This window comes from Scyliorhinus canicula, chromosome 2, assembly GCF_902713615.1.
Source record: "Scyliorhinus canicula chromosome 2, sScyCan1.1, whole genome shotgun sequence".
NCBI classification, from domain to species: domain Eukaryota; kingdom Metazoa; phylum Chordata; class Chondrichthyes; order Carcharhiniformes; family Scyliorhinidae; genus Scyliorhinus; species Scyliorhinus canicula.
In genome coordinates, this window is record NC_052147.1 from 163193751 (window position 1) to 163213713 (window position 19963).

At 47.6% G+C, this 19963-nt stretch overlaps 1 protein-coding gene across 5 annotated transcripts in view; it reads right to left on the reverse strand.

Annotated features, from left to right (window-relative positions):
- Window positions 1-19963, reverse strand: part of col6a3 (collagen, type VI, alpha 3) — a 294343-nt gene that overhangs the window by 168187 nt on the left and 106193 nt on the right. For 4 of the 5 annotated variants that reach the window (XM_038788411.1, XM_038788403.1, XM_038788407.1 and 1 more), the window contains exons 9-10: window positions 8135-8728; window positions 5215-5853 (exon numbers count right to left, since the gene is read on the reverse strand). In XM_038788411.1, coding sequence (XP_038644339.1) covers window positions 5215-5853; window positions 8135-8728 — 1233 coding nt within the window. The remainder of the gene's footprint in view (window positions 1-5214; window positions 5854-8134; window positions 8729-19963) is intronic. The other variant, XM_038788414.1, reaches the window with a different exon arrangement.

Sequence of the window (19963 nt, forward strand, 5' to 3'; positions counted from 1 at the left end):
TAAGTGAGCTTGAGTGTCCCCCACACCCTGCACCCATGGGCAATGTCACCCCCCCACACCCCTAAGTGAGGACACCCCACGATGGGGTTGCTGAGGGCCCCTTTTTACAGTCCTTCCCAAGCCCTCTTTCAGGCCCCTCCATTTAGGAGACTCACCCTTCATTACCCCCAAACTTCCAGAGGCCTGTTCATACCTGCCCTTCACCACCACCCTAACCCCCTACCCCCCACTCTTCATCAGGTTTTCATAAGACCATAAGACATAGGAGCAAAATTAGGCCATTCAGCTCATCGAGTCTGCTCCGCCATTCAAGCTTGGCTGATATTTTTCTCATCCCCATTCTCCTGCTTTTTCCCCATGACCCCTGATCCACTTATTAATCAAGTAATTATCTATATCTGTCTTGAAGACAATTAATGACTTGGCCCCCACAGCCTTCTGCGGCAATGAATTTCACAGATTCACCACCCTCTGGCTGAAGAAATTCCTCCTCATCTCTGGTTTAAAGGATCGTACTTTTAGTCTGAGACTGTGCCCTCAGGTTTCGGTTTTTCCTACAAGTGGAAACATCCTCTCCACGTTTACCCTATCTAGGCCTCTCAATATTGTGTATTTTTTAATAAGATCTCCCCTCATCCTTCTAACCTCTAGCGAGTACAGACCCAGAGTCCTCAACCGTTCCTCGTATGACAAGTCCTTCATCCTGGGGATTATTCTAATGAACCTCCTCTGGAGCCTCTCCAAGGCCAGCACATCCTTCCTTAGCATTCTCATCCCCCTTCATGGGCATGGACCCCCTCATTCCTTGACCCTTGGCAATGCCACCCTGGTACTGGGCACCCTGCACTGCCACCATGGCAGTGCTCCTGCCAACCAGGCAATGTCACCCGAGCACCTTAGCAAAGAACAAAGAACAAAGAAATTTACAGCACAGGAACAGGCCCTTCGACCCTCCCAGCCTGCGCCGATCCAGATCCTTTATCTAAACCTGCCTCCTATTTTCTAAGGTCTACTTCCCTCTGTTCCCGCCCATTCATATACCTGTCTAGATGCTTCTTAAATGATGCTATCGTGCCTGCCTCTACCACCTCCGCTGGTAAAGCGTTCCAGGCACCCACCACCCTCTGCGTAAAAAACTTTCCACGCACATCTCCCTTAAACTTGCCTTGAAATCATGACCCCTTGTAACTGACACCCCCACTCTTGGGAAAAGCTTGTTGCTGTCCACCCTGTCCATACCTCTCATAATTTTGTAGACCTCAATCAGGTCCCCCCTCAACCTCTGTCTTTCCAACAAAAACAATCCTAATCTACTCAACCTTTCTTCACCCTCCATACCAGGCAACATCCTGGTGAACCTCCTCTGCACCCTTTCCAAGGCATCCACATCCTTCTGGTAATGTGGCGACCAGAACTGCACGCAGTATTCCAAATGTGGCCGAACCAAAGTCCTATACAACTGTAACATGACCTGCCAACTCTTGTACTCAATACCCCGTCCGATGAAGGCAAGCATGCTGTATGCCTTCTTGACCACTCTATCAACCTGCGTTGCCACCTTCAGGGTACAATGGACCTGAACTCCCAGATCTCTCTGCACATCAATTTTCCCCAAGACCCTTCCATTGACCATATAGCCCGCTCGTGAATTTGATCTTCCAAAATGCATCACCTCACATTTTCCTGGATTGAACTCCATCTGCCATTTCTCTGCCCAACTCTCCAATCTATCTATATTTTGTTGTATTCTCTGACAGTCCTCCTCGCTATCTGCAACTCCACCAATCTTAGTGTCATCTGCAAACTTGCTAATCAGACCACCTATACCTTCCTCCAGGTCATTTATGTAGATCACAAACAACAGTGGTCCGAGCACGGATCCCTGTGGAACACCACTAGTCACCCTTCTCCATTTTGAGACACTCCCTTCCACCACTACTCTCTGTCTCCTGTTGTCCAGCCAGTTCTTTATCCATCTAGCTAGTGCACCCTGAACCCCATACGACTTCACTTTTTCCATCAACCTGCCATGGGAAACCTTATCAAATGCCTTACTAAAGTCCATGTATATGACATCTACAGCCCTTCCCTCATCAATTAACTTTGTCACTTCCTCAAAGAATTCTATTAGGTTTGTAAGACATGACCTTCCCTGCACAAAACCATGCTGCCTATCACTAATAAGTATCAGGGTTGCACTGCCAAGCTGTCAGCCTGGCAGTGTCAAGGTACCTGGGTGCCAGTTGGAGAGCCAAGGTGCCACCCTGTCCTGTGCCTGATCACCCAGGGGCCTTCAAAGACCTTGGTTACCCTCCAGGTAAAATTCCGCCTGGCCCACGTTTGTGTGGACCAGTACTAATCGGCGCCTGGCTGGGCTCTCCTTGGGGAGGCCAATAGATGCCGAAGACAGGTTAGATCCGATGTCAGCACCGTTAAGTGTGTTCTTAAACCCATTTAACCCACCCATTGTGGCGAGGTCTAATCAGTTTGCGTGATTCATTGCGGCCGTCAGGGATCTGGGGGAGGCCTCTCCTGGCATTTACTATCTGTGTCCTATTTTGATTCCGGTGGGACACGGCTGGTAGTATATGAGTGTATATGAACTTTGGTGGAGGACCAGGATGGTTACCTGGGAGAGTTGTTGCCAGTGTCCTATGTCCTATAGACCTACAGGCCCGTGAAACTAGAAAACATGTTGATCATTTGAGAAGGAGAGAAACTGTCATCCCTGCAAAGGGGAGGGTTTACTCAATCCCAGCTACCAGTTACCACTTGCTGTGTCAATAGTGTTGGGACTGGGATCTTCTTCAGAGGAATCATCAAGGGCCACAAAAGGAATTGAAGAGGTAGTCAGTACTGCTGCTACTTCAGACTCCACCAATTTGCCTGCAAATGCTGGAGACTCGGATGCCTCCAACCTGAAAAATCCAGTTGCCAAGTTGAGATGCTTGACAAAAGTTAGCAAGTCATCTGATAGACACCTTAGGAACTTTGTTTTGAGCTCCCTCACTATAACTCTCTTTGTTTGTACATAACTATTAATAAGAGTTTTTCTGTTTTTGTCTTCCAGGGATCTGTAAAGGAACTTAAGGTGGGAGGAATGTACAAGTGGGTATCCTTTAAGGGCCGATCCTTTGTGGGCCACATGACCAGCAATGGGAATGGCGTGCATGAACATTAGCCTATCAGGTGTTTAGGCATGCACGTAGCTGTTGGGGTTTTGGTCAAAGTAGCTTGGAAACCCTGGGAAGTAGGTCTGTGTAATAGTTTGTACTGATCTGTCTATAAAGTTCTTCTCAGTTAAATAAATTACTGTTGTGATTTAACACTGCCCCCAGGCACCCAAAGTGAAAGGGATTGGAAGGAGCATAACCCAGGGCCTTGCACCCATGAGACCCTAGGGGTGTCACTTCCGCCCTGTGAGTGACACACCGCCAGCTCCGCATATCGAGGAGGGCAGCACTCACTGCACACCCATATAATCTGAAAGTAGGCCAAACCCTCAAGGACCAGGTCCCCCACGGGTCACCCACCAAAGACATCTCAGACAACACTGCATGGAAGACAGCAGGCTGCCTCAACCTCAGCTGTGGATCCTGGCAGTACACCTGGACATAGTGAGAGGACGAATAAGAGTCAGAAACTATAGACACCTAGTGGGCACGGGTAAACCTAGGCACGGGTAGAGATAAGTCATCATTGTAATAGTGCACTTGTATTAAAAATCACTTTGATAACCCATGCAGATCCTCCACACTGTCATGTCATGGCATCATGCTCAACAAATCGCCTGCTCGACCAGAGCATTATTGACACATGAGGCTCGATGAACCGAGTCCCAAGGATTTTTGAGGCCTCCACATTGCCGCCTCCTGAGTGGGTACACTTTGTCCCCGAGGAGCCATTACTCCCGCCGCTGCTCTACCTCAGAAACAGTTGAGTGGCAAGGTGGCAGAGTGGTTAGCACTGCAGCCTCACAGCGCCAAAGACACGGGTTCAATTCCAGCCTTGCCTGCGTGGAGTTTACGTGTTCTCCCCATATTTGCGTGGAATTCCTCCGGGTGCTCCTGTTTCCTCCCACAGTCCAGTGATGTGCAGGTTAGGTGGATTAGTCATGGTAAATTGCCTCTTAGTGTCCATTGATGTGCAGGTTAGGTGGGGTTATAGGGATAAGTTGGGGGAGTGGGGCCTTGAACTAGTGCTCTTTCAGAGGGTTGGAGCAGACTCGATAGGCTGAGTGGCCTCTTTCTGCACTGTAGGGATTCTACGATTCTATCTGCAATTCCCGATTCCCACTGTATTTTGTGCCCATGTTGGCATTCTTGATAACGACTAATGTGGACTGAAAATTTCCCCCTATGTTTCGTTAAGCATAGGTTTATGTGCTCAGAGAAGCTTGCCTAGCATTAAAGAGTGAGTGCAAAAAGAGGCAGAAAGTTGGTACATGGGAAAAATCTCATAATTGGTACTCCCCATGTTGACCTTCATAAAGAGGGACAATGAGTGGAATATTGAGCACATAGCTGAGACAAAATGAAGGAAAGCATATCCTTTACACAAATTACTAATCAGCGTGACTGACATGCAGATTGATGATGCTGTATTTCAAACTCTGTACCAGGGACACGACATCAAAAATGCAGACCAGATAGGACAAATGGCCTCCTTCTGCACCGTAACAATTCATTGATTCTGCAAAATCCAAAGAAGAAACCCTACAGTACAGAAGGAGGCCATTGGGCCCAACCAGTCTGCGCCGACCCTCTGCAAGAGCACCCTACCTAGGCCCACTTCTCGCCCTATCCCCAGGACCACCACATTAATCATGGTCAATCCACCGAGCCTGCAAAGCTTTGAAATCTGTCCCTACATTCTCATGTGGGTTGTTAAAGAGGATCTGTGAGTTATTGTGAAGGGTCCTGGAGTGTCATAGAATAATAGAATTACAACAGTGCAGTAGGAAGCCATTCAGCCCATCAAGAAGAGCAGTACAGGAATGTGGATTCTGAAATGCAATATGACAAGGAGCATTTGCGATGTCCCAAAGTCAGGGACAAATCTCTGAACCCACACCGCAACTGAACCCTACATTTCCAGTCATGTTTGAGATTTTTCACAGGGATGGGAATAATGTTATAAGTGTGCAAAAAAATATTTATAAATGTACTAAACTGATTTGGATTTTAGGAAAGATATTAAGCTAAATTACGATACCTTCTGTAGGAGCAACAGGTTCCTCTTCAGGTTTTATTGTTGGTTCTTCAATAATTACTGTTGGAACGGTCAGTGTTGTCAATGGTATTATCAGCTGATTGTGTACATCAGACAGAGAGTGGAATTCCTTTACACTGAACATCAAACTTGGGTCAATTGCAATCTCTTCCAGCTGTGCTGGGTCCGTATGTTTAACTCCAACAGCGAAGGTCATTACTGCAGCTCGCTTCAGTGCATCTGCCGGTGCTTCCACATCATCACTGGATCTTCCCCCAGTAACAAGCACCAAAAACTGGGGAACATTTTCTTTTATTCGACTTCCTGCAGAACTAGTAAAATAATATTTAATAGCAAAGTCCAACGCTGAACCAGTGTTGGCCGTTGTTCCCCCGATCAATCTGAGACTTCTGATATGAGACAGAAGATCAGCTTCTGACGAATAAGTGTTCAGATAGAACTCAGCCTCGGTGTCATCGCTGTACTGTGCCAGACCTACTCGCACCTCGTCACTTCCAATGGCCAGGTTCTGAATTATTCTTGTCATAAAATCACGGACAAAAGGTAAATTTGCATCTCCAACATTGTCTGATCCATCAATAAGGAACACAATGTCTCTCTCACTCATTTCCATTGGTAGAACTGGAAAAATAAATACACATCAGGTCAGCAATTAAATAATACCTGGTAAACCAATGTAATCAGATTTTACAACATTTCCTCAATTCTGCAACAATTGGGGCTTTAATAACTGATGTTTTGGTGGCATGGTAGCACAATGGTTAACACTGCTGCTTCACTGTGCCACGGACCCAGGTTTGATTCCCAGCTTTGGTCACTGTCTGTGAGGAGTCTGCACGTTCGCCCCGTGCCTGCATGGGTTTCCTCCGGGTGCTCCAGATTCCTTCCACAAATCCCGAAATATCTGGGGCTGGATTCTCCCAAAACGGGACTATGTCCCCATGCAGGCGTAAAAAGGCTGACGTTTCACTCCCGAGTTTCCGATAAAAAAAACGATCAGCCGACTCACTCACCTTCAGGGGGCTAGCAGGGACCCAGAGTGATTCATGTAGCTTTAGCTGCGGATTCGGGCTCCTGCACCTCTGGTTCAAGTCTGCGCATGCGCACGGTGGCGGTGTCCTGCGGCAGCGCCGAGCACATGGCGGACTCGGACCGCGGAGACAGCTGAAGAATGTAGGCCCTCCCGATCGGCCGCGCACCTGAAGATTCGACTGGCCTGATCTGTCCCCTGGCCACCCATAAGGCCCCCCTCCCGGTGCCCAATCCCCCTGCCCCCCCATCAGGGCAGCCACGGACTGAGTCCGCAACCGCCACTCAAGATTCCTGAACAGCTATAGGTGGTTAGAACCATGCCGTTGGAAAATCAGCCAGTTGAGAGCGGAGGATCGCTGGGGGGGCCCTTGGCAATGGCCCCCCAGCCACGCGGAGCACTCCGCAAACATGCCGATTCTCGGGTACCGGAGAATTGCCGGACCGGTGTCGGGCCCGATTCCGGCGTGAAAATGGATTCTTCGCCCCCACACCAAATGCGATTCCGTGCTTGTTAGGTAATTTGGACATTCTGAATTCTCCCTCTGTGTACCTGAACAGGCGACGGAATGTGCCGACTGGGGGATTTTCACAGTAACTTCATTGTAATGTTAATGTAAGCCTACTTGTGACGCTAATAAAAATTATTATTAAAAAAACTGTGGAACTATTCTCCATTTCTGAGACTAAAGGCTGGATTCTCCGATTTTGAGGCTATGTCGGGAGCATGTGTCTAGTATTACACCCAAAATGTCGGTGCCGCAAGCGGATGTTCCCGATGTTGGGGGGTGTCCAGAATCAGGGATCACAGTTTGAGGATATGGGGTAGACGGTTTGGGACTGATATGAGGAGACATTTCACCCAGAGTGGTCGTCGGCCTGTGGAATTTGCTATCACAGAAAGCAATTGAGGTCAAACACAGTGGGCGCAATTCAGCGGCCTCAAGTTAAAGTATCCTGAATGGCGTGTTTAGCGGGGTATTACTTAGCACCTGCAGCAGCAAGAAAGATCCTGCAGTTCAACGGCACTTTGCCGTTTGTCTTGCCCTCAGCGAAGGACTCCCCGCCAAGGCCACTCTTTAAGTCATTCGTTCAGGAAGACGACTCCTTAATCGAGGCTGCATTTTTAAAGACAGCACCAATTCTTCAACCCCATCTCCGCCCCCACTGCAGCTTCAGGTACCCCCCTCCCCACTTCAGCGAGAGCAAGATCCAGATTGCGATGTGCCACGAGATTCAATGGAATCTCGTGAGACGTTTTGAGCATTGCAAAGCTCGATGAAGGCCTCTCGCGAGATTCAACGGCCTTGTCCTGACACCAAGTCAAGGGCAATGAGGTTGCTGAATTGCACCCTGTATGTTTTCAAGAAGCTGTTGGGGTCGAAGGGGATCAAAGGTTATGGGGGAAGGCAGGATCGGGCTACTGAGTTGGATGAGCTGCAGTGATTATAATGAATGGTGGAGCAGGCTCGAAAGGGCAAATTACCTCCTCCTGCTTCTATTTTCTATGTTTCTATCCGAGCACCAGCCAATAGAGGATGCCTCTGCCGCTGGTAAATATGCGGCAGAAAATCCCAGCCGACATTTCATCCCTCTGTTTTAACAGGCGGAGGTTACATTTGTCCATGGCACTCATTCCTATCAGAATCAGTTAAATTGTACCATGTTAGGGGTATATTGTGTTGATGTGCTGACACAGGGTATGGAGTATATCTTTAGAATTCAATCAGTGAAATAGCTTTTGCAAAAATGTCCAGATTGTTCAACCTCAGTCTTGGTGAGGTCACTCTTACAATATCAAAAATGTTCTTTTATTTCCTCTTACATAACATTGAGTAATCTAAATCAATCATAGTTTGTCAAACTACTTTACCTTCAGTAGGAGGAATTGGTTCTTCAATCACAGACACTGCTCTAACTTTTGACAGTAGCTCTTGATGAATAGTTTGCATATCCTGGAAGTCTTCCAGTTTCAGAACAGAATCAGGATGCAACACGATCTGTCGTAGCTCCGATGTGTCGGCACTCTTGGCTCCGATGGCAATAGGCACTATACCAGCCTGTTTCACTGCATCTGCTGCCCGTCCAACATCATCTCTGGATTTCCCAGCAGTGATGAGCACCAGGATTTGTGAAGCTCCAGCATCGCTCCTGCTCCCTGCAGATGGAGTGAAGACATTCCTTGTGACAAAGTCCAGTGCAGCACCAGTGTTGAGGGGCCTTCCTGTTTTCAATCTCAGCTTTCTCAATGCATTTAAAACCTCATCTTTGGTTGAATGAGTATTGAGGCCAAATTCAAGTGTTGTATCAGAACTGTATTGTACCACAGCAACTTGATCTTTGTCAGGTCCAATATCGAGCTCCTGGATTACTTTATTCACAAAATTGCGGATCTGAAGAAATGATTTTCCCATTCCAGGAGAGCCATCGATTAGGAAGACGATATCTCTCTTCCTTACTGCTGAAACTGAACATAAATATAAATGTATCAGATCAATGCATATCTATACCCTTTGAAATGAATCTTTGTCGATGTACTTTGCCGATTATTCTTTTTGTCTACTGTGTACATGCTGTGTACATCCCCTTGGCTGCTGAAAAATACTTTCCCCTGTACTTCGGTACATGTGACAATAAATCAATCAATCAATCAATCCAATCTCACAATGGATGTTAAATTTGTCCATTGATTTTGAATGTTCAAATTTCTGAGTTGTATGCTGCAAGTTTTCATGTAGGTTTATGCCTTTCCTATTTCCTCTGCTTTATTTGCTTTCTAAATTTCCTTGATCCTACAATGATGCCTATCTCTTCAATTCCCACTATTCTATGTCCCACATGCACTTATTCACTTTCATTCCTGTTCCTCGTCCATTAAATTCCATTCCTACTTGTGCAAGGGGCAACAAAAAGAGTCCACACTGAGTTGTGGAGAAAAACAAATTTATTTTATTTAACTATTCCGGGCCAGTCAGGTGAGGGTTAGGAGACTTTGGGGGGATTTGAGGAAATACTTTTTTACCCAAAGGGTGGTGACAGTCTGGAATGCACTGACTGGGAAGATGGTAGAGGCGGGTTGCCTCACATCCTTTAAAAAGTACCTGGATGAGCACTTGGCATGTCATAACATTCAAGGCTATGAGTCAAGTGCTGGAAAATGGGGTTAGATAGGAAAGGTCAGGTGTGTGGTGTTCTTTTGTGTTACTAAATGCAGGATGATTGGTGTAGTGTTCAGAAAGACCACAAAATAGCTTGAACTTGAACAAAGCTAGAAATTTATTAACACTACTAATTTGGATTCGACACGTACTCCTAAATCATACGCAGTTGATTAATAACATATAAACTACACTCATCTACAACTAATCTTTATACGGTTATAAACTATAGAACATAGAACATAGAACAGTACAGCACAGAACAGGCCCTTCGGCCCTCGATGTTGTGCCGAACAATGATCACCCCACTTAAACCCACGTAACCCAACAATCCCCCCATTAACGTTACACTACGGGCAATTTAGCATGGCCAATCCACCTAACCTGCACATCTTTGGACTGTGGGAGGAAACCGGAGCACCCGGAGGAAACCCACGCGCACACGGGGAGGACGTGCAGACTCCACACAGACAGTGACCCAGCCGGGAATCGAACCTGGGACCCTGGAGCTGTGAAGCCTTGATGCTAACCACCATGCTACCGTGAGGCCCTATGATCGGCTCTTACTCGCACTATCTATACTTCTGTCTGTCTCTAGCTAACTCCTGCACTACCCTCTCCCACGAGGCTTAGCATCAATGCCTTATATACACATGAACTGTATTAAGGGTCTCAGCCCCCTTATCGGGGGAACTCGTATTCTGTAAGCTTCACAGTGTTGTGAATCATCCCTACCCTGTGAGACCCATGTGGCTTATAACATCCCTCACCCCCTTAGTCTGAAGAATCCTCTGAAGACCATGGTGAAGGAGGGCACCGGACTCTCTTGAAGTTTGGCTGGGCGTCGGCTGGTGTATATCTCAAGGGCGAACACTGCCTGTGGCATGAAAGTCGTGGTGGCTGCAGACACAGAGGTTGTGGATCCAAGGGTTGCGCATCGGAGATCGCCTCTGTTTCTATCTCTGAACTGAGTTGACGATCTCAGTTATCTTGGTAACCTGACCCCCTTGGCATCCCACGGAGGCCTGCAGATGTGATTCTGGAAGAGATTTCTGAAGATGAGGCTGCGCTGTGGCCTGATCAGGCAGCACATGCAGTTGTAGCAGAATGTTCCGAGGACACGGATCTTTCTGAGGAAGTGGTCTCCTGGACTGAAGGTGCTTTTTCATCATGAGACCTTAGACTTGCACCTGGTAGGACACAGGCCCTGTTCAGCTAGGATAACACCGGAGACCCATTGGACGCCGTCGGCGAAGTTTCAAACAAACACCGAGTCACCTGGTACAAAATGCCTCGGACATCAAGGGGGGGCAAAACCCTTGTTGCCCCTGCTCGTGTTCTACTTTCATACCTATATCGGGAAAAATCATGCTAAGGCTGATCCAAAGTTTCCGACCCATCTACAACTCTGTGGGGACACCCAATCTCCCCATATGGAGTGGTCCTGTAGCTAAACAAGAAACAAACCAGCCTTATTTCCATCAACCCTGACGATTGCTTCTTTAGGCTGCATTTAACGTTTGTACCACTCGCTCCACTAAACCATTCAAAGCCGAGTTGTACTTTCCCAGTACCTCTACACATTGTTTCTATTCATGTAATCATCTAATGCCCTCCTGAATGCCTCCGTTGTGCCTGCTGCCACCACAAGTCTAGGCAACACACTCCAGATCCAAATCACTCTCTGTGTGGAAAACATTTTCTCATATCACATTTACTTCTTTTACAAATCACTTTAAATCGGTGCCCTCTCATTTTTGATCCTTTTAAGAGTTGGAACAGTTTCTCCCTATATCCTCTATCCAGCCCCCTCTTGACTGTGCTCATCTCTATCAAATCTCCTTCTTCCCGAGGAGTACAGTCCCAACCTTTCCCATCTATACTCAGCTGAAATTTCTCATCCCGGGAACCATTCTTGTAAACCTGCATTCACATCCTTCCTATAGTGAGGCACGCAGAACTGTACACAATACTCCAGCTCAGGTCTAACTAGTGTCTTGTATAAGTTCCGCTCAACCTCCTTGTTCTTGTACGCTATACCCTTATCAATAAACCCCAGAATACTATATGCGTTATTAACTGCTCTCTCCACCTGTCCTGCTACCTTCAATGATCTATGCACATATCACCCATGTCCCTCAGCTCTTCCCCCTTTAAGAATTTTACCCCTTCTTTTATATTGTCTCTCCATGTTCTTCCTACCAATATGCACCACCTCAATCCTCTCCACATTAAACTTTATCTGCCACCTTTCTGCTCACTCCACCACCGTATCTATTTCCTTTTGAGGTTCTACACTGTCCCCTTTATAGTTTACATTACTTTGAAGTTTTGTATCATCTGCAAACTTTGAAATTGTCCCCTGCATACCCAGATCTAGATCATTAATATATATCAGGAAAAGCAGGGGTCCCAATACCGACCCCTGGGGAATCCAACTACAAAACCTCCTCCAGCTCAAAAAATATCCACTGATCATTACTCTCTACTTCCTATTATGCAGCCGATGTCGTATTCATGTTGCGACTGTCCCTTTTATTCCATGAGATATAACTTTTCTCACAAGTCTGTTTGTTGTGTTGGATACTTCCTGAAAGTCCATGAACACCACATCAACAGTATTACTCTCATCAAGCCTTTCTGCTACCTCCTCAAAGAACTTCAGCAAGTTAGTTAAACACGCTTTCCTCTTTAGAAATCTATGCTGGCTCTTCCTAATATTGCAAATAATTGGGCGCTGAAAATATCCCAGCAATAGTATTGAAGACCTGTGCTCCAGAACTTGCCGTACCCCTAGCCAAGCTGTTCCAGTACAGCTACAACGCTAGCATCTACCCGGCAATGTAGAAAATTGCCCAGGTGTGTCCTGTATACAAGAAACAGGATCATATCCAACCCAGCCAATTATCACCATCTCAGTCTACTCTCCATCATCAGCAAAATGGTGGAAGGAGTCATCAACAGTGCTATCAAGCAGCATTTACTTAGCAATAACCTACTTTTAGATGCTCAGTTTGTGTTCCGCCGGGGTCACTCGGCTCCTGACATAATAGCCTTGGTTCAAATATGGACAAAAGAGCTGAATTCAAAAGGTGAGGTGAGTGACTGCCCTTGACATCAAGGAGCCCTAGCTCAACTGGAGTCAATGGGAATCAGGGGGAAGCCTCTCCATTGGCTGGAGTCACACCTGGCAGAATGGAAGATGGTTGTGGTATTTGGAGGTCAATCATCTCAGTTACAGGACATCACTGCAAGAGTTCCTTATGGTAGTGTCCGAGGACCAACCATCTTCAGCTGCTTTATCAATGACCTCCCTTCCACTTTTTAAAATAAATTTAGAGTAGCTAATTTTTTTTTTCCAATTATGGGGCAATTTAGCGTGGCCAATGCACCTAACCTGCACATTTTTTGGGTTGTGGGGGAGAAACCCACGCAGACACGGGGAGAATATACAAACTCCACATGGATAGTGACCCAGGGCCGGGATTCGAACCGGGGTCCTCAGCGCCGCAGTCCCAATGCTATCCACTGCACAACCGTGCTGCCCCAATGACCTCCATTGCATCATAAGGTCAGAAATGGGAATGTTTGCAGATGACTGCACAATGTTCAGCACCATGCAGGGCTTTTTCGATAATGAAGCAGTCCATGTCCAAATGCAGCAAGACCTGGACAATATCCAGGCTTGGGCTGACAAGTGACAAGTTACATTTGTGCCACACAAGTGCCAGGAAATTACCAACTCCTACAAGAGAGGATCTAATCACCATTCCTTGACATTCAATAGCATTACCATCGCTGAATCCCCCTCAATCAACACCTTGGGGGTTACCATTAATCAAAAACTGAACTGGGTTAGCCATAATAATACTGTCGCTACCAGGGCAGGTCAAAGGCTAGGAATCCTATGGTGAGAAACTCACCTCATGACCTCCCAAAGCCTGTCCACCATCTACAAGGCACAAGTCAGGAGTGTAATGGAATACTCTCCACTTGCTTGGATAAGTGCAGCTCCAACAACACTCAAAAATCTTGACACCATCCAGGACAAAGCAGCTTACTTGATTACTTCCCCGTCCACAAACATTTAAACTCTCCATCACTGACGAACAATGGCAGCCATGTCTACAAGATGTGCTGCAGCAACTCACCAAGGTTCCTCAGACAGCATCTTCCAAACCCACGGCCACTACCATCCAGAAGGACAAGAGCAGAAAATATCTGGGAACCTTCCCAATGGACCATGTGGGCATGCAGTGCCAGTAGCCAATTTAAAGGGCTAGTTTAGCTCAGTGGCCTAGATAGCTGGTTTGTGATGCAGAACAAGGCCAGCAGCGTGGGTTCAATTCCTGTACCAGCTTACCTGGTCAGACGCCGGAATGTGGTGACTAGGGGCTTTTCACAGTAACTTCATACTTGTGACAATAAAAGGTTATTATTGTGTACCTGTCATTAGATGACCATTTCATCATCTCTGCCTTTTGCCAAGATGTGTCCTGTTTCTCTTATTGTTGTTTTTTTGTGTATGTAGTAGTTGTGATCCTGGACTTCCCAATAAGGTTGGAGCAAAGTCTACCTTTTATTTGACATTATGCTACCTATTTACAGAGTTACCTCTACACAATGCTAACTCTGTTCAGACTTCCCATCAGGGTTATGTGACTACGTATCAGCTGGCATTTGCTGTTTTCTTTGTACATATTCACCTGCTTCCTTCGAATGATTTTCATAGAATTATAGAATTTACAGTGCAGAAGGAGGACATTCAGCCCATCCAGTCTGCACCAGCCTTGGAAAGAGCACCTTACTTAAGTCCATGCCTCCACCTTATCCCCGTAACCCATAACCCCACCTTTTAAAAAAAATTTAGATACCCAATTAATTTTTTCAAATTAAGGGGCAATTTAGCGTGGCCAATCTACCTAGCCTCCACATCTTTGGGTTGTGGGGGCACAACCCACGCAAACACGGGGAGAATGTGCAAACTCCATGCAGACAGTGACACAGAGCCGGGTTCGAACCTGGGACCTAGGCGCCGTGAGGCAGCAGGGCTAATCCACTGCACCACCGTGCTGTCCTCCCATAACCCCACCTAACCTTTAAGATACTAAGGAGCACTTTAGCATGGCCAATCCCACCTAACCTGCACATCTTTGGATGTGGAAGGAAACTGAAACACCCGGAGGAACTCCTCGCAGACGTGGGAGGAAGTACAAAGTCCACACGGTCACCCGAGGTCGGAATTGAACCCGGGTCCCCGAAGCTGTGAGGCAGTAGTGCTAACCACTCTGCTACCGTGCAGGGAGATTCTCTGTCTGGTTTCCTCTCGGGCTTCCAATTCATCTCGTTAAAACAGAAGTTGTAAATCTGTGCTGGTTTTTCGGCTTAACGTGAGCATTCTTGATTGTGAATCAGCTGCAAGGTTTCTGTGATTTTTCTTCATTTAGGCTGGAGTTGAGTAGTCAATTGTCCCTTGACGTTCAGGTGAATGCCTCCTGGACCATTGAGTCTTATGCTTGATGGTTGGGGTATCACCCCGCCCCCCCCCCCCCCCCGCCCAATGACCTCGTAAACCACTTTGAAGAATCAATAAACGGCTTCTACCTCCGGGTGGACCCATCTGCCGACCACCTCAAGACGCACTTAACCTTCTCCAGCCTCAGGAATTCTGCCAGGTTGCTCACCCACCCCCGCGCCTTTGGCAGCTCCAAGTCCTGTCACTTGAGGAAAATCCGTCTCCAGGTTATCAGGCAGGCAAAGGTTAAAATATTGGCCTCTCTCATCCCATGGTCTCCCGGGTCTCCCTACACCCCAAATATCACCACCTCGGGACTCGAGACCACCTCCACACCCAGCACTTCAACATCATTCCCGAGTCTCCCTGCCAGAACCCCTTCAATCTTGGACATGCCCATGACATGTGGACGTGATTCGCAAGACACCCCCCCCCCCCCACACACTCCCACGCACTGCCCACACCTATCCTCTGCCCCCTCAAAGAACCTACTCATCCTCGCCACCATAATTTATGCCCTATGTACCACTTTGAACTGGATGAGGCTTAGCCTCGCACATGATGAGGCTACGTTCACCCTCCGCAAGGCTGCTACCCACATCGCGGCTCTCACCTCCCCTCCCAGCTCCTTCTCCCACTTGCGCTTAATGTCCTCCACCAGGGCTCCCTCCTATTCTATCAACACTTTATAGACATCGGATACCTTACCCTCCCCTATCTCGTCCCTCGACACACCATGTCTTGGGCATATCCAAGATTGAGTGTGTTCTGGCAGGGGTACACAGATATGATATCGAGGTGTGGAGGTGGTCTTGAGTCCAGAGGTGACGATATTTGTGGTGTCAAGAGAGGACTGCACCTCTCTCCTTACAAAGTCCCGAACCTGCAGGTACCTAAAGCCATTCCCCTGGGCAACTCATACTCTTCCTTCAGGTCCTCCAACTTAGCAAATTTTTCCCCTACAAACAGATCGCCAAAGTGCTCAATCCCTGCCTCCCGCCAGCCCTGAAACCTCGCGTCCAGCGCCGTCTGTGCAAATCTATCATTATCGCAGATCGATGCCCACACGAGGCACCCTCCAGCCCCAGATGCCTCCACTGCCCCCACACCCTTCAGGTCGATACCGTCACTGGGCTCACGGAGTACCTGGCCGGCAAGAACAGTAGAAGCGCCAACAGCAAAGCCTTTAAACATGTTTCTCTACACGATGCCGCCTCCGTCCGTCCCCAAGCTGACCCATCCCCCATAACCCACTTCCTATACAAAATGGCAGCATATCCCACCTCTTGGAATCCACTTTAGTCTGCTCCACCAATTGAGCCAGGTTCAGCTTGTGCAACTGCACCCAAGCCCTGCGCCACCTGGATACCCAAGTATCTAAAACTCGCTCCAACCACCCTATTCTATTTTCCTGCCCTCTAATCTCGATTGGAAAACCTTGGGAAAACCTCGCTTTTCCCATTTTCAACTTGTACGCTGAGAACCAGTCAAAATCACTCATGGTGCTTCCGATATTGCCCAGTGGGTCCAAAATATACAATAGGTCGTCCACATAAATGAGACCCTGTGCTTAACGCAACCCCTGCCCCGCTCAATCCCTCTCCAGTTCCACAATGCCCCAAGTGCCATTTCCAGTGGCTCTATCACCAAGGCAAAGCGCAACGGGTAGAGCGGCACCCCTTCCTCGTCCCATTATGCAGACCGAAGTACCACAAACTCACTTGGTTCGTCCATACGCTCGCAACCAGCACCTTATATAGCATCTGGATCCAGTTCACAAATCCATGCCCGAACCCCCCAGCAGCTTCGGCAAATAGGGCCACTCCATCAATCAAATGCCTTCTCCACGTCCATCGCCACCATTACCTCCACCTCTTGCACCTCTGAAGGCATCATGATAACATTGAATAGTCTCATCACATTTGCCGACAACTGCCTCCCCTTTACAAAACCTGTTTGATCTTTGCCCTCTCCTCCTGCTATGTTTTCTTCTTATGAGCCCAAATTGATAGCTACTTCCCCCTAACCACTGCCTTTAGGGCCTCCTACAATGTGGAGGCCATATAGTTTAGGTCCATGTATCCCCAAATGGCAGCCGCACACCTACTCATCCGCAAAGAATCCCACATCCAGCCTTAATGGGAGTGAAGTAGGGGGTTGCCAGGAGGAAGGCATGGGGAGGGGAAAGGAAAGGCCACATCTGCCTTCAAACTCATCAAATGCGTGAACACATGCGACCGTTTAACCAGACCATTCAACCCCTTCATGTTCCATGTGACCAGCCTGGTCGTGGTGGCTCCCCACCTCCTTTCTCTGCTGATCAGCCATACCCTTTTTTGGGTCAGTTCCCGACCCGCATCACGAGCCCTTCCAGGTCCGCCCTTGGATTTCCACTGCCATCGATCTCTTCCAAACTGCGGCACACCAATCACACCCAAGTCAGCAATGCTCTCTCCCCCCCCACACATATTGAAGCAACAAACTAACTTCTTCTCTGTCCCTCATGCCTTCCTCCTGATAACCCCTCACTTCACTCCGATTAACTGGTCCACTCAGCTGGCACGGTGGCCCCCTGCCAAAGGCCTCCAACCATCCTACCTTACCCCAATTCCCCCCTCCAATGAACCCAACTATCTATCCCTCAAGAGTAACAAAAGACACACTCACCATTGTTTCTCATCCGTCAAAACCTGCCCACGAAAACCTACCACCAAACACTTTAAAGAATACCCAAAGACGCCTCCAAATTTCAATGTCCTCACACTCCTCCCTGTTCATTGTCCCTCATAAATTTCATCACCTCCTCTAAAGCGTTGAAATAAAACTCTCAATTCTGGAAATTAACCCACAGGCAGGCCAGGTACCGTACCCCAAACTTCACCCCCTTTTTACAGACGGCAGTCTTAATCCAGTGAAACTTGGCCCTCCCCTTCGTCAGCGCTGCACCTAAGCCCTGGTACACCTGCAGCTTGTACCCTTCCCAGGTGCATTTCCTGGTCTGCCTCACCAATCAAAGGATCTTCTCTTTGTCCAGAAAGCGGTGCAACCGGACCACCATCGCTCTCCGCGGCTCACCCGCCTGCGGCCTCCTCCTTAGTACCCTGTGCGTCTAGTCCACTTGCAGAGGCCAATCAAAGGACCCCTCCCCCATCAAATTCTCCAAAATCTTTGCCACATTCACCGCAGCCTCCGCACCTTCAAGACCTTCAGGCATCCTGACAATCCTTAGGTTTTTCCTTCTGGAGCCATTCTCTAAATCTTCCACCATCTCACTCAGTTTTTTCTGGCTCTCCCACATCACTCCATCTAAGCCACCAACGAGGCCAACTGCTCCTCATCCTCCCCCACTGCCTCCTCCACTTTCTGAATCGCCATGCCCTGGGACTCCAGCCTCTGCTCCACTCACTCAATCCCCGATCTCAGTGGTTCCACGACCTTGGCTAGGCCTTCCATTCCTCTTTCCTTTGCTGCTGAAACTTATCATTCCGGAACTCCACCTACTGTTCTGTTGACCACTGAGCAGGCAGCGTAGCTCCCTTGCCCTCTGCCATCTTTCCCTGTGGCGAGGCACTAAAAAGCTCCTTCTCCAACAGCACTTTCTTTCCTGTGGCACTCCTCTTCTGCTGATCCATGCACCAGCCACCAAAGGAGCATTACCTTCCCTGGGAATTCCTGTATCTTTCGCCCTCAAATACTCTGCCTTTTGGGCAGGGCAAAGATCAAAAAAATCTGCTTTGGGCAGGAGCCATCAAATGTGCAACCACTCACTCCATTGCCGCCAGCGGAAAACCTATAAACTGAACAGTAAACATCTTTTTTTTCTGCAAGCAATTTCTTTTTTGCCTCAAATAAAATATTTTGGGTTTTTTTTTTGCTTCTGCCTGTCTCGCTAGCTATACCATTTTGCATAGTGTCAGGTCTTCCTGTGACTGCAATAAATCAGAGTGTCTCCTCTAAGACAACAGAATTCCTAATTAATCCAACAAGGGTTTTGTATTCACAAATTTTTTCAAATCGTTTACTTTCCTTATTTAAAAAATCTATGCTCTCTCTCAGTTTTTGGATGCACCTATTAAATTTTGCTCACTCTATGATGATGTTTTTACAAAGTTTAAAATAAGTTTCAAACACTTGAATAACTTGGTCAGATAATGTGTCTTCGTTGGTGCCGTGTCTGACTATTACATTATCTGTGCTGTTGCCGATGGCATACAGTACGTGCTCATTACCACTCTTCTAATAATCCCGATGCAAAACCAGTTCTGCCACTTGTTGGCTTGGTGCGGGGTACTAATGTGGGTGAAGCACTCTGATAATGACAGGACTTTCCCCATCTCTTCCTTTTACCATTGCTTCATCTGGAGCTCATTAAAGGTTTTTCCGCATTGCCTTTGTCCTGCAGTCATTTATCCAGCTGCTACTTCCAATCGCTGGGCTCTTCACTTGTTGCTCCTCTCATTATTTTGAACCCTTGCCACCATCTGTTTTTGTTGGTTTTGGTCTGGTTTATGGTAGCTGTGATCCCGAATGTACAAATAAGGCTGAAGGCAATACTGCTAGTAAACACTGCTACCTACCTACATAGGGTGCTTGTTCGGGGATCAGTGCAGACTCAATGGGCTGAATGGCCTCCTGGACTGTAGGGGTTCAATGATTAAAACCACTATTCATTACAAATCCATGCATTCGCATAGCCACATTGACTAAATTTCATCACTCCCTGCTTCCTGTAGGACACCATTCCATTCTTCCAGATTGTCCATCTCTATTGTACCTGTTCAGATGATGCAACATTTCCACACAGAGCTTCCATTGTGTTTTCTTTTCCCTTCAACTGAGGATCCCCCCAGCATGGTTGACAAGGCCTGCTGGTATGTCCAATCTGCTCGCTTCCCTTGTCCTCCCTCCCAGAACCATGACTGAGTTCCGTTTATCCTCACCTTCCAACACAGCAGCCACCACATTCCTTCGCCATTTCCATCACCGCCAAACACATCTTCCACTCGCCTTCTAGCATTCCAAATGGACC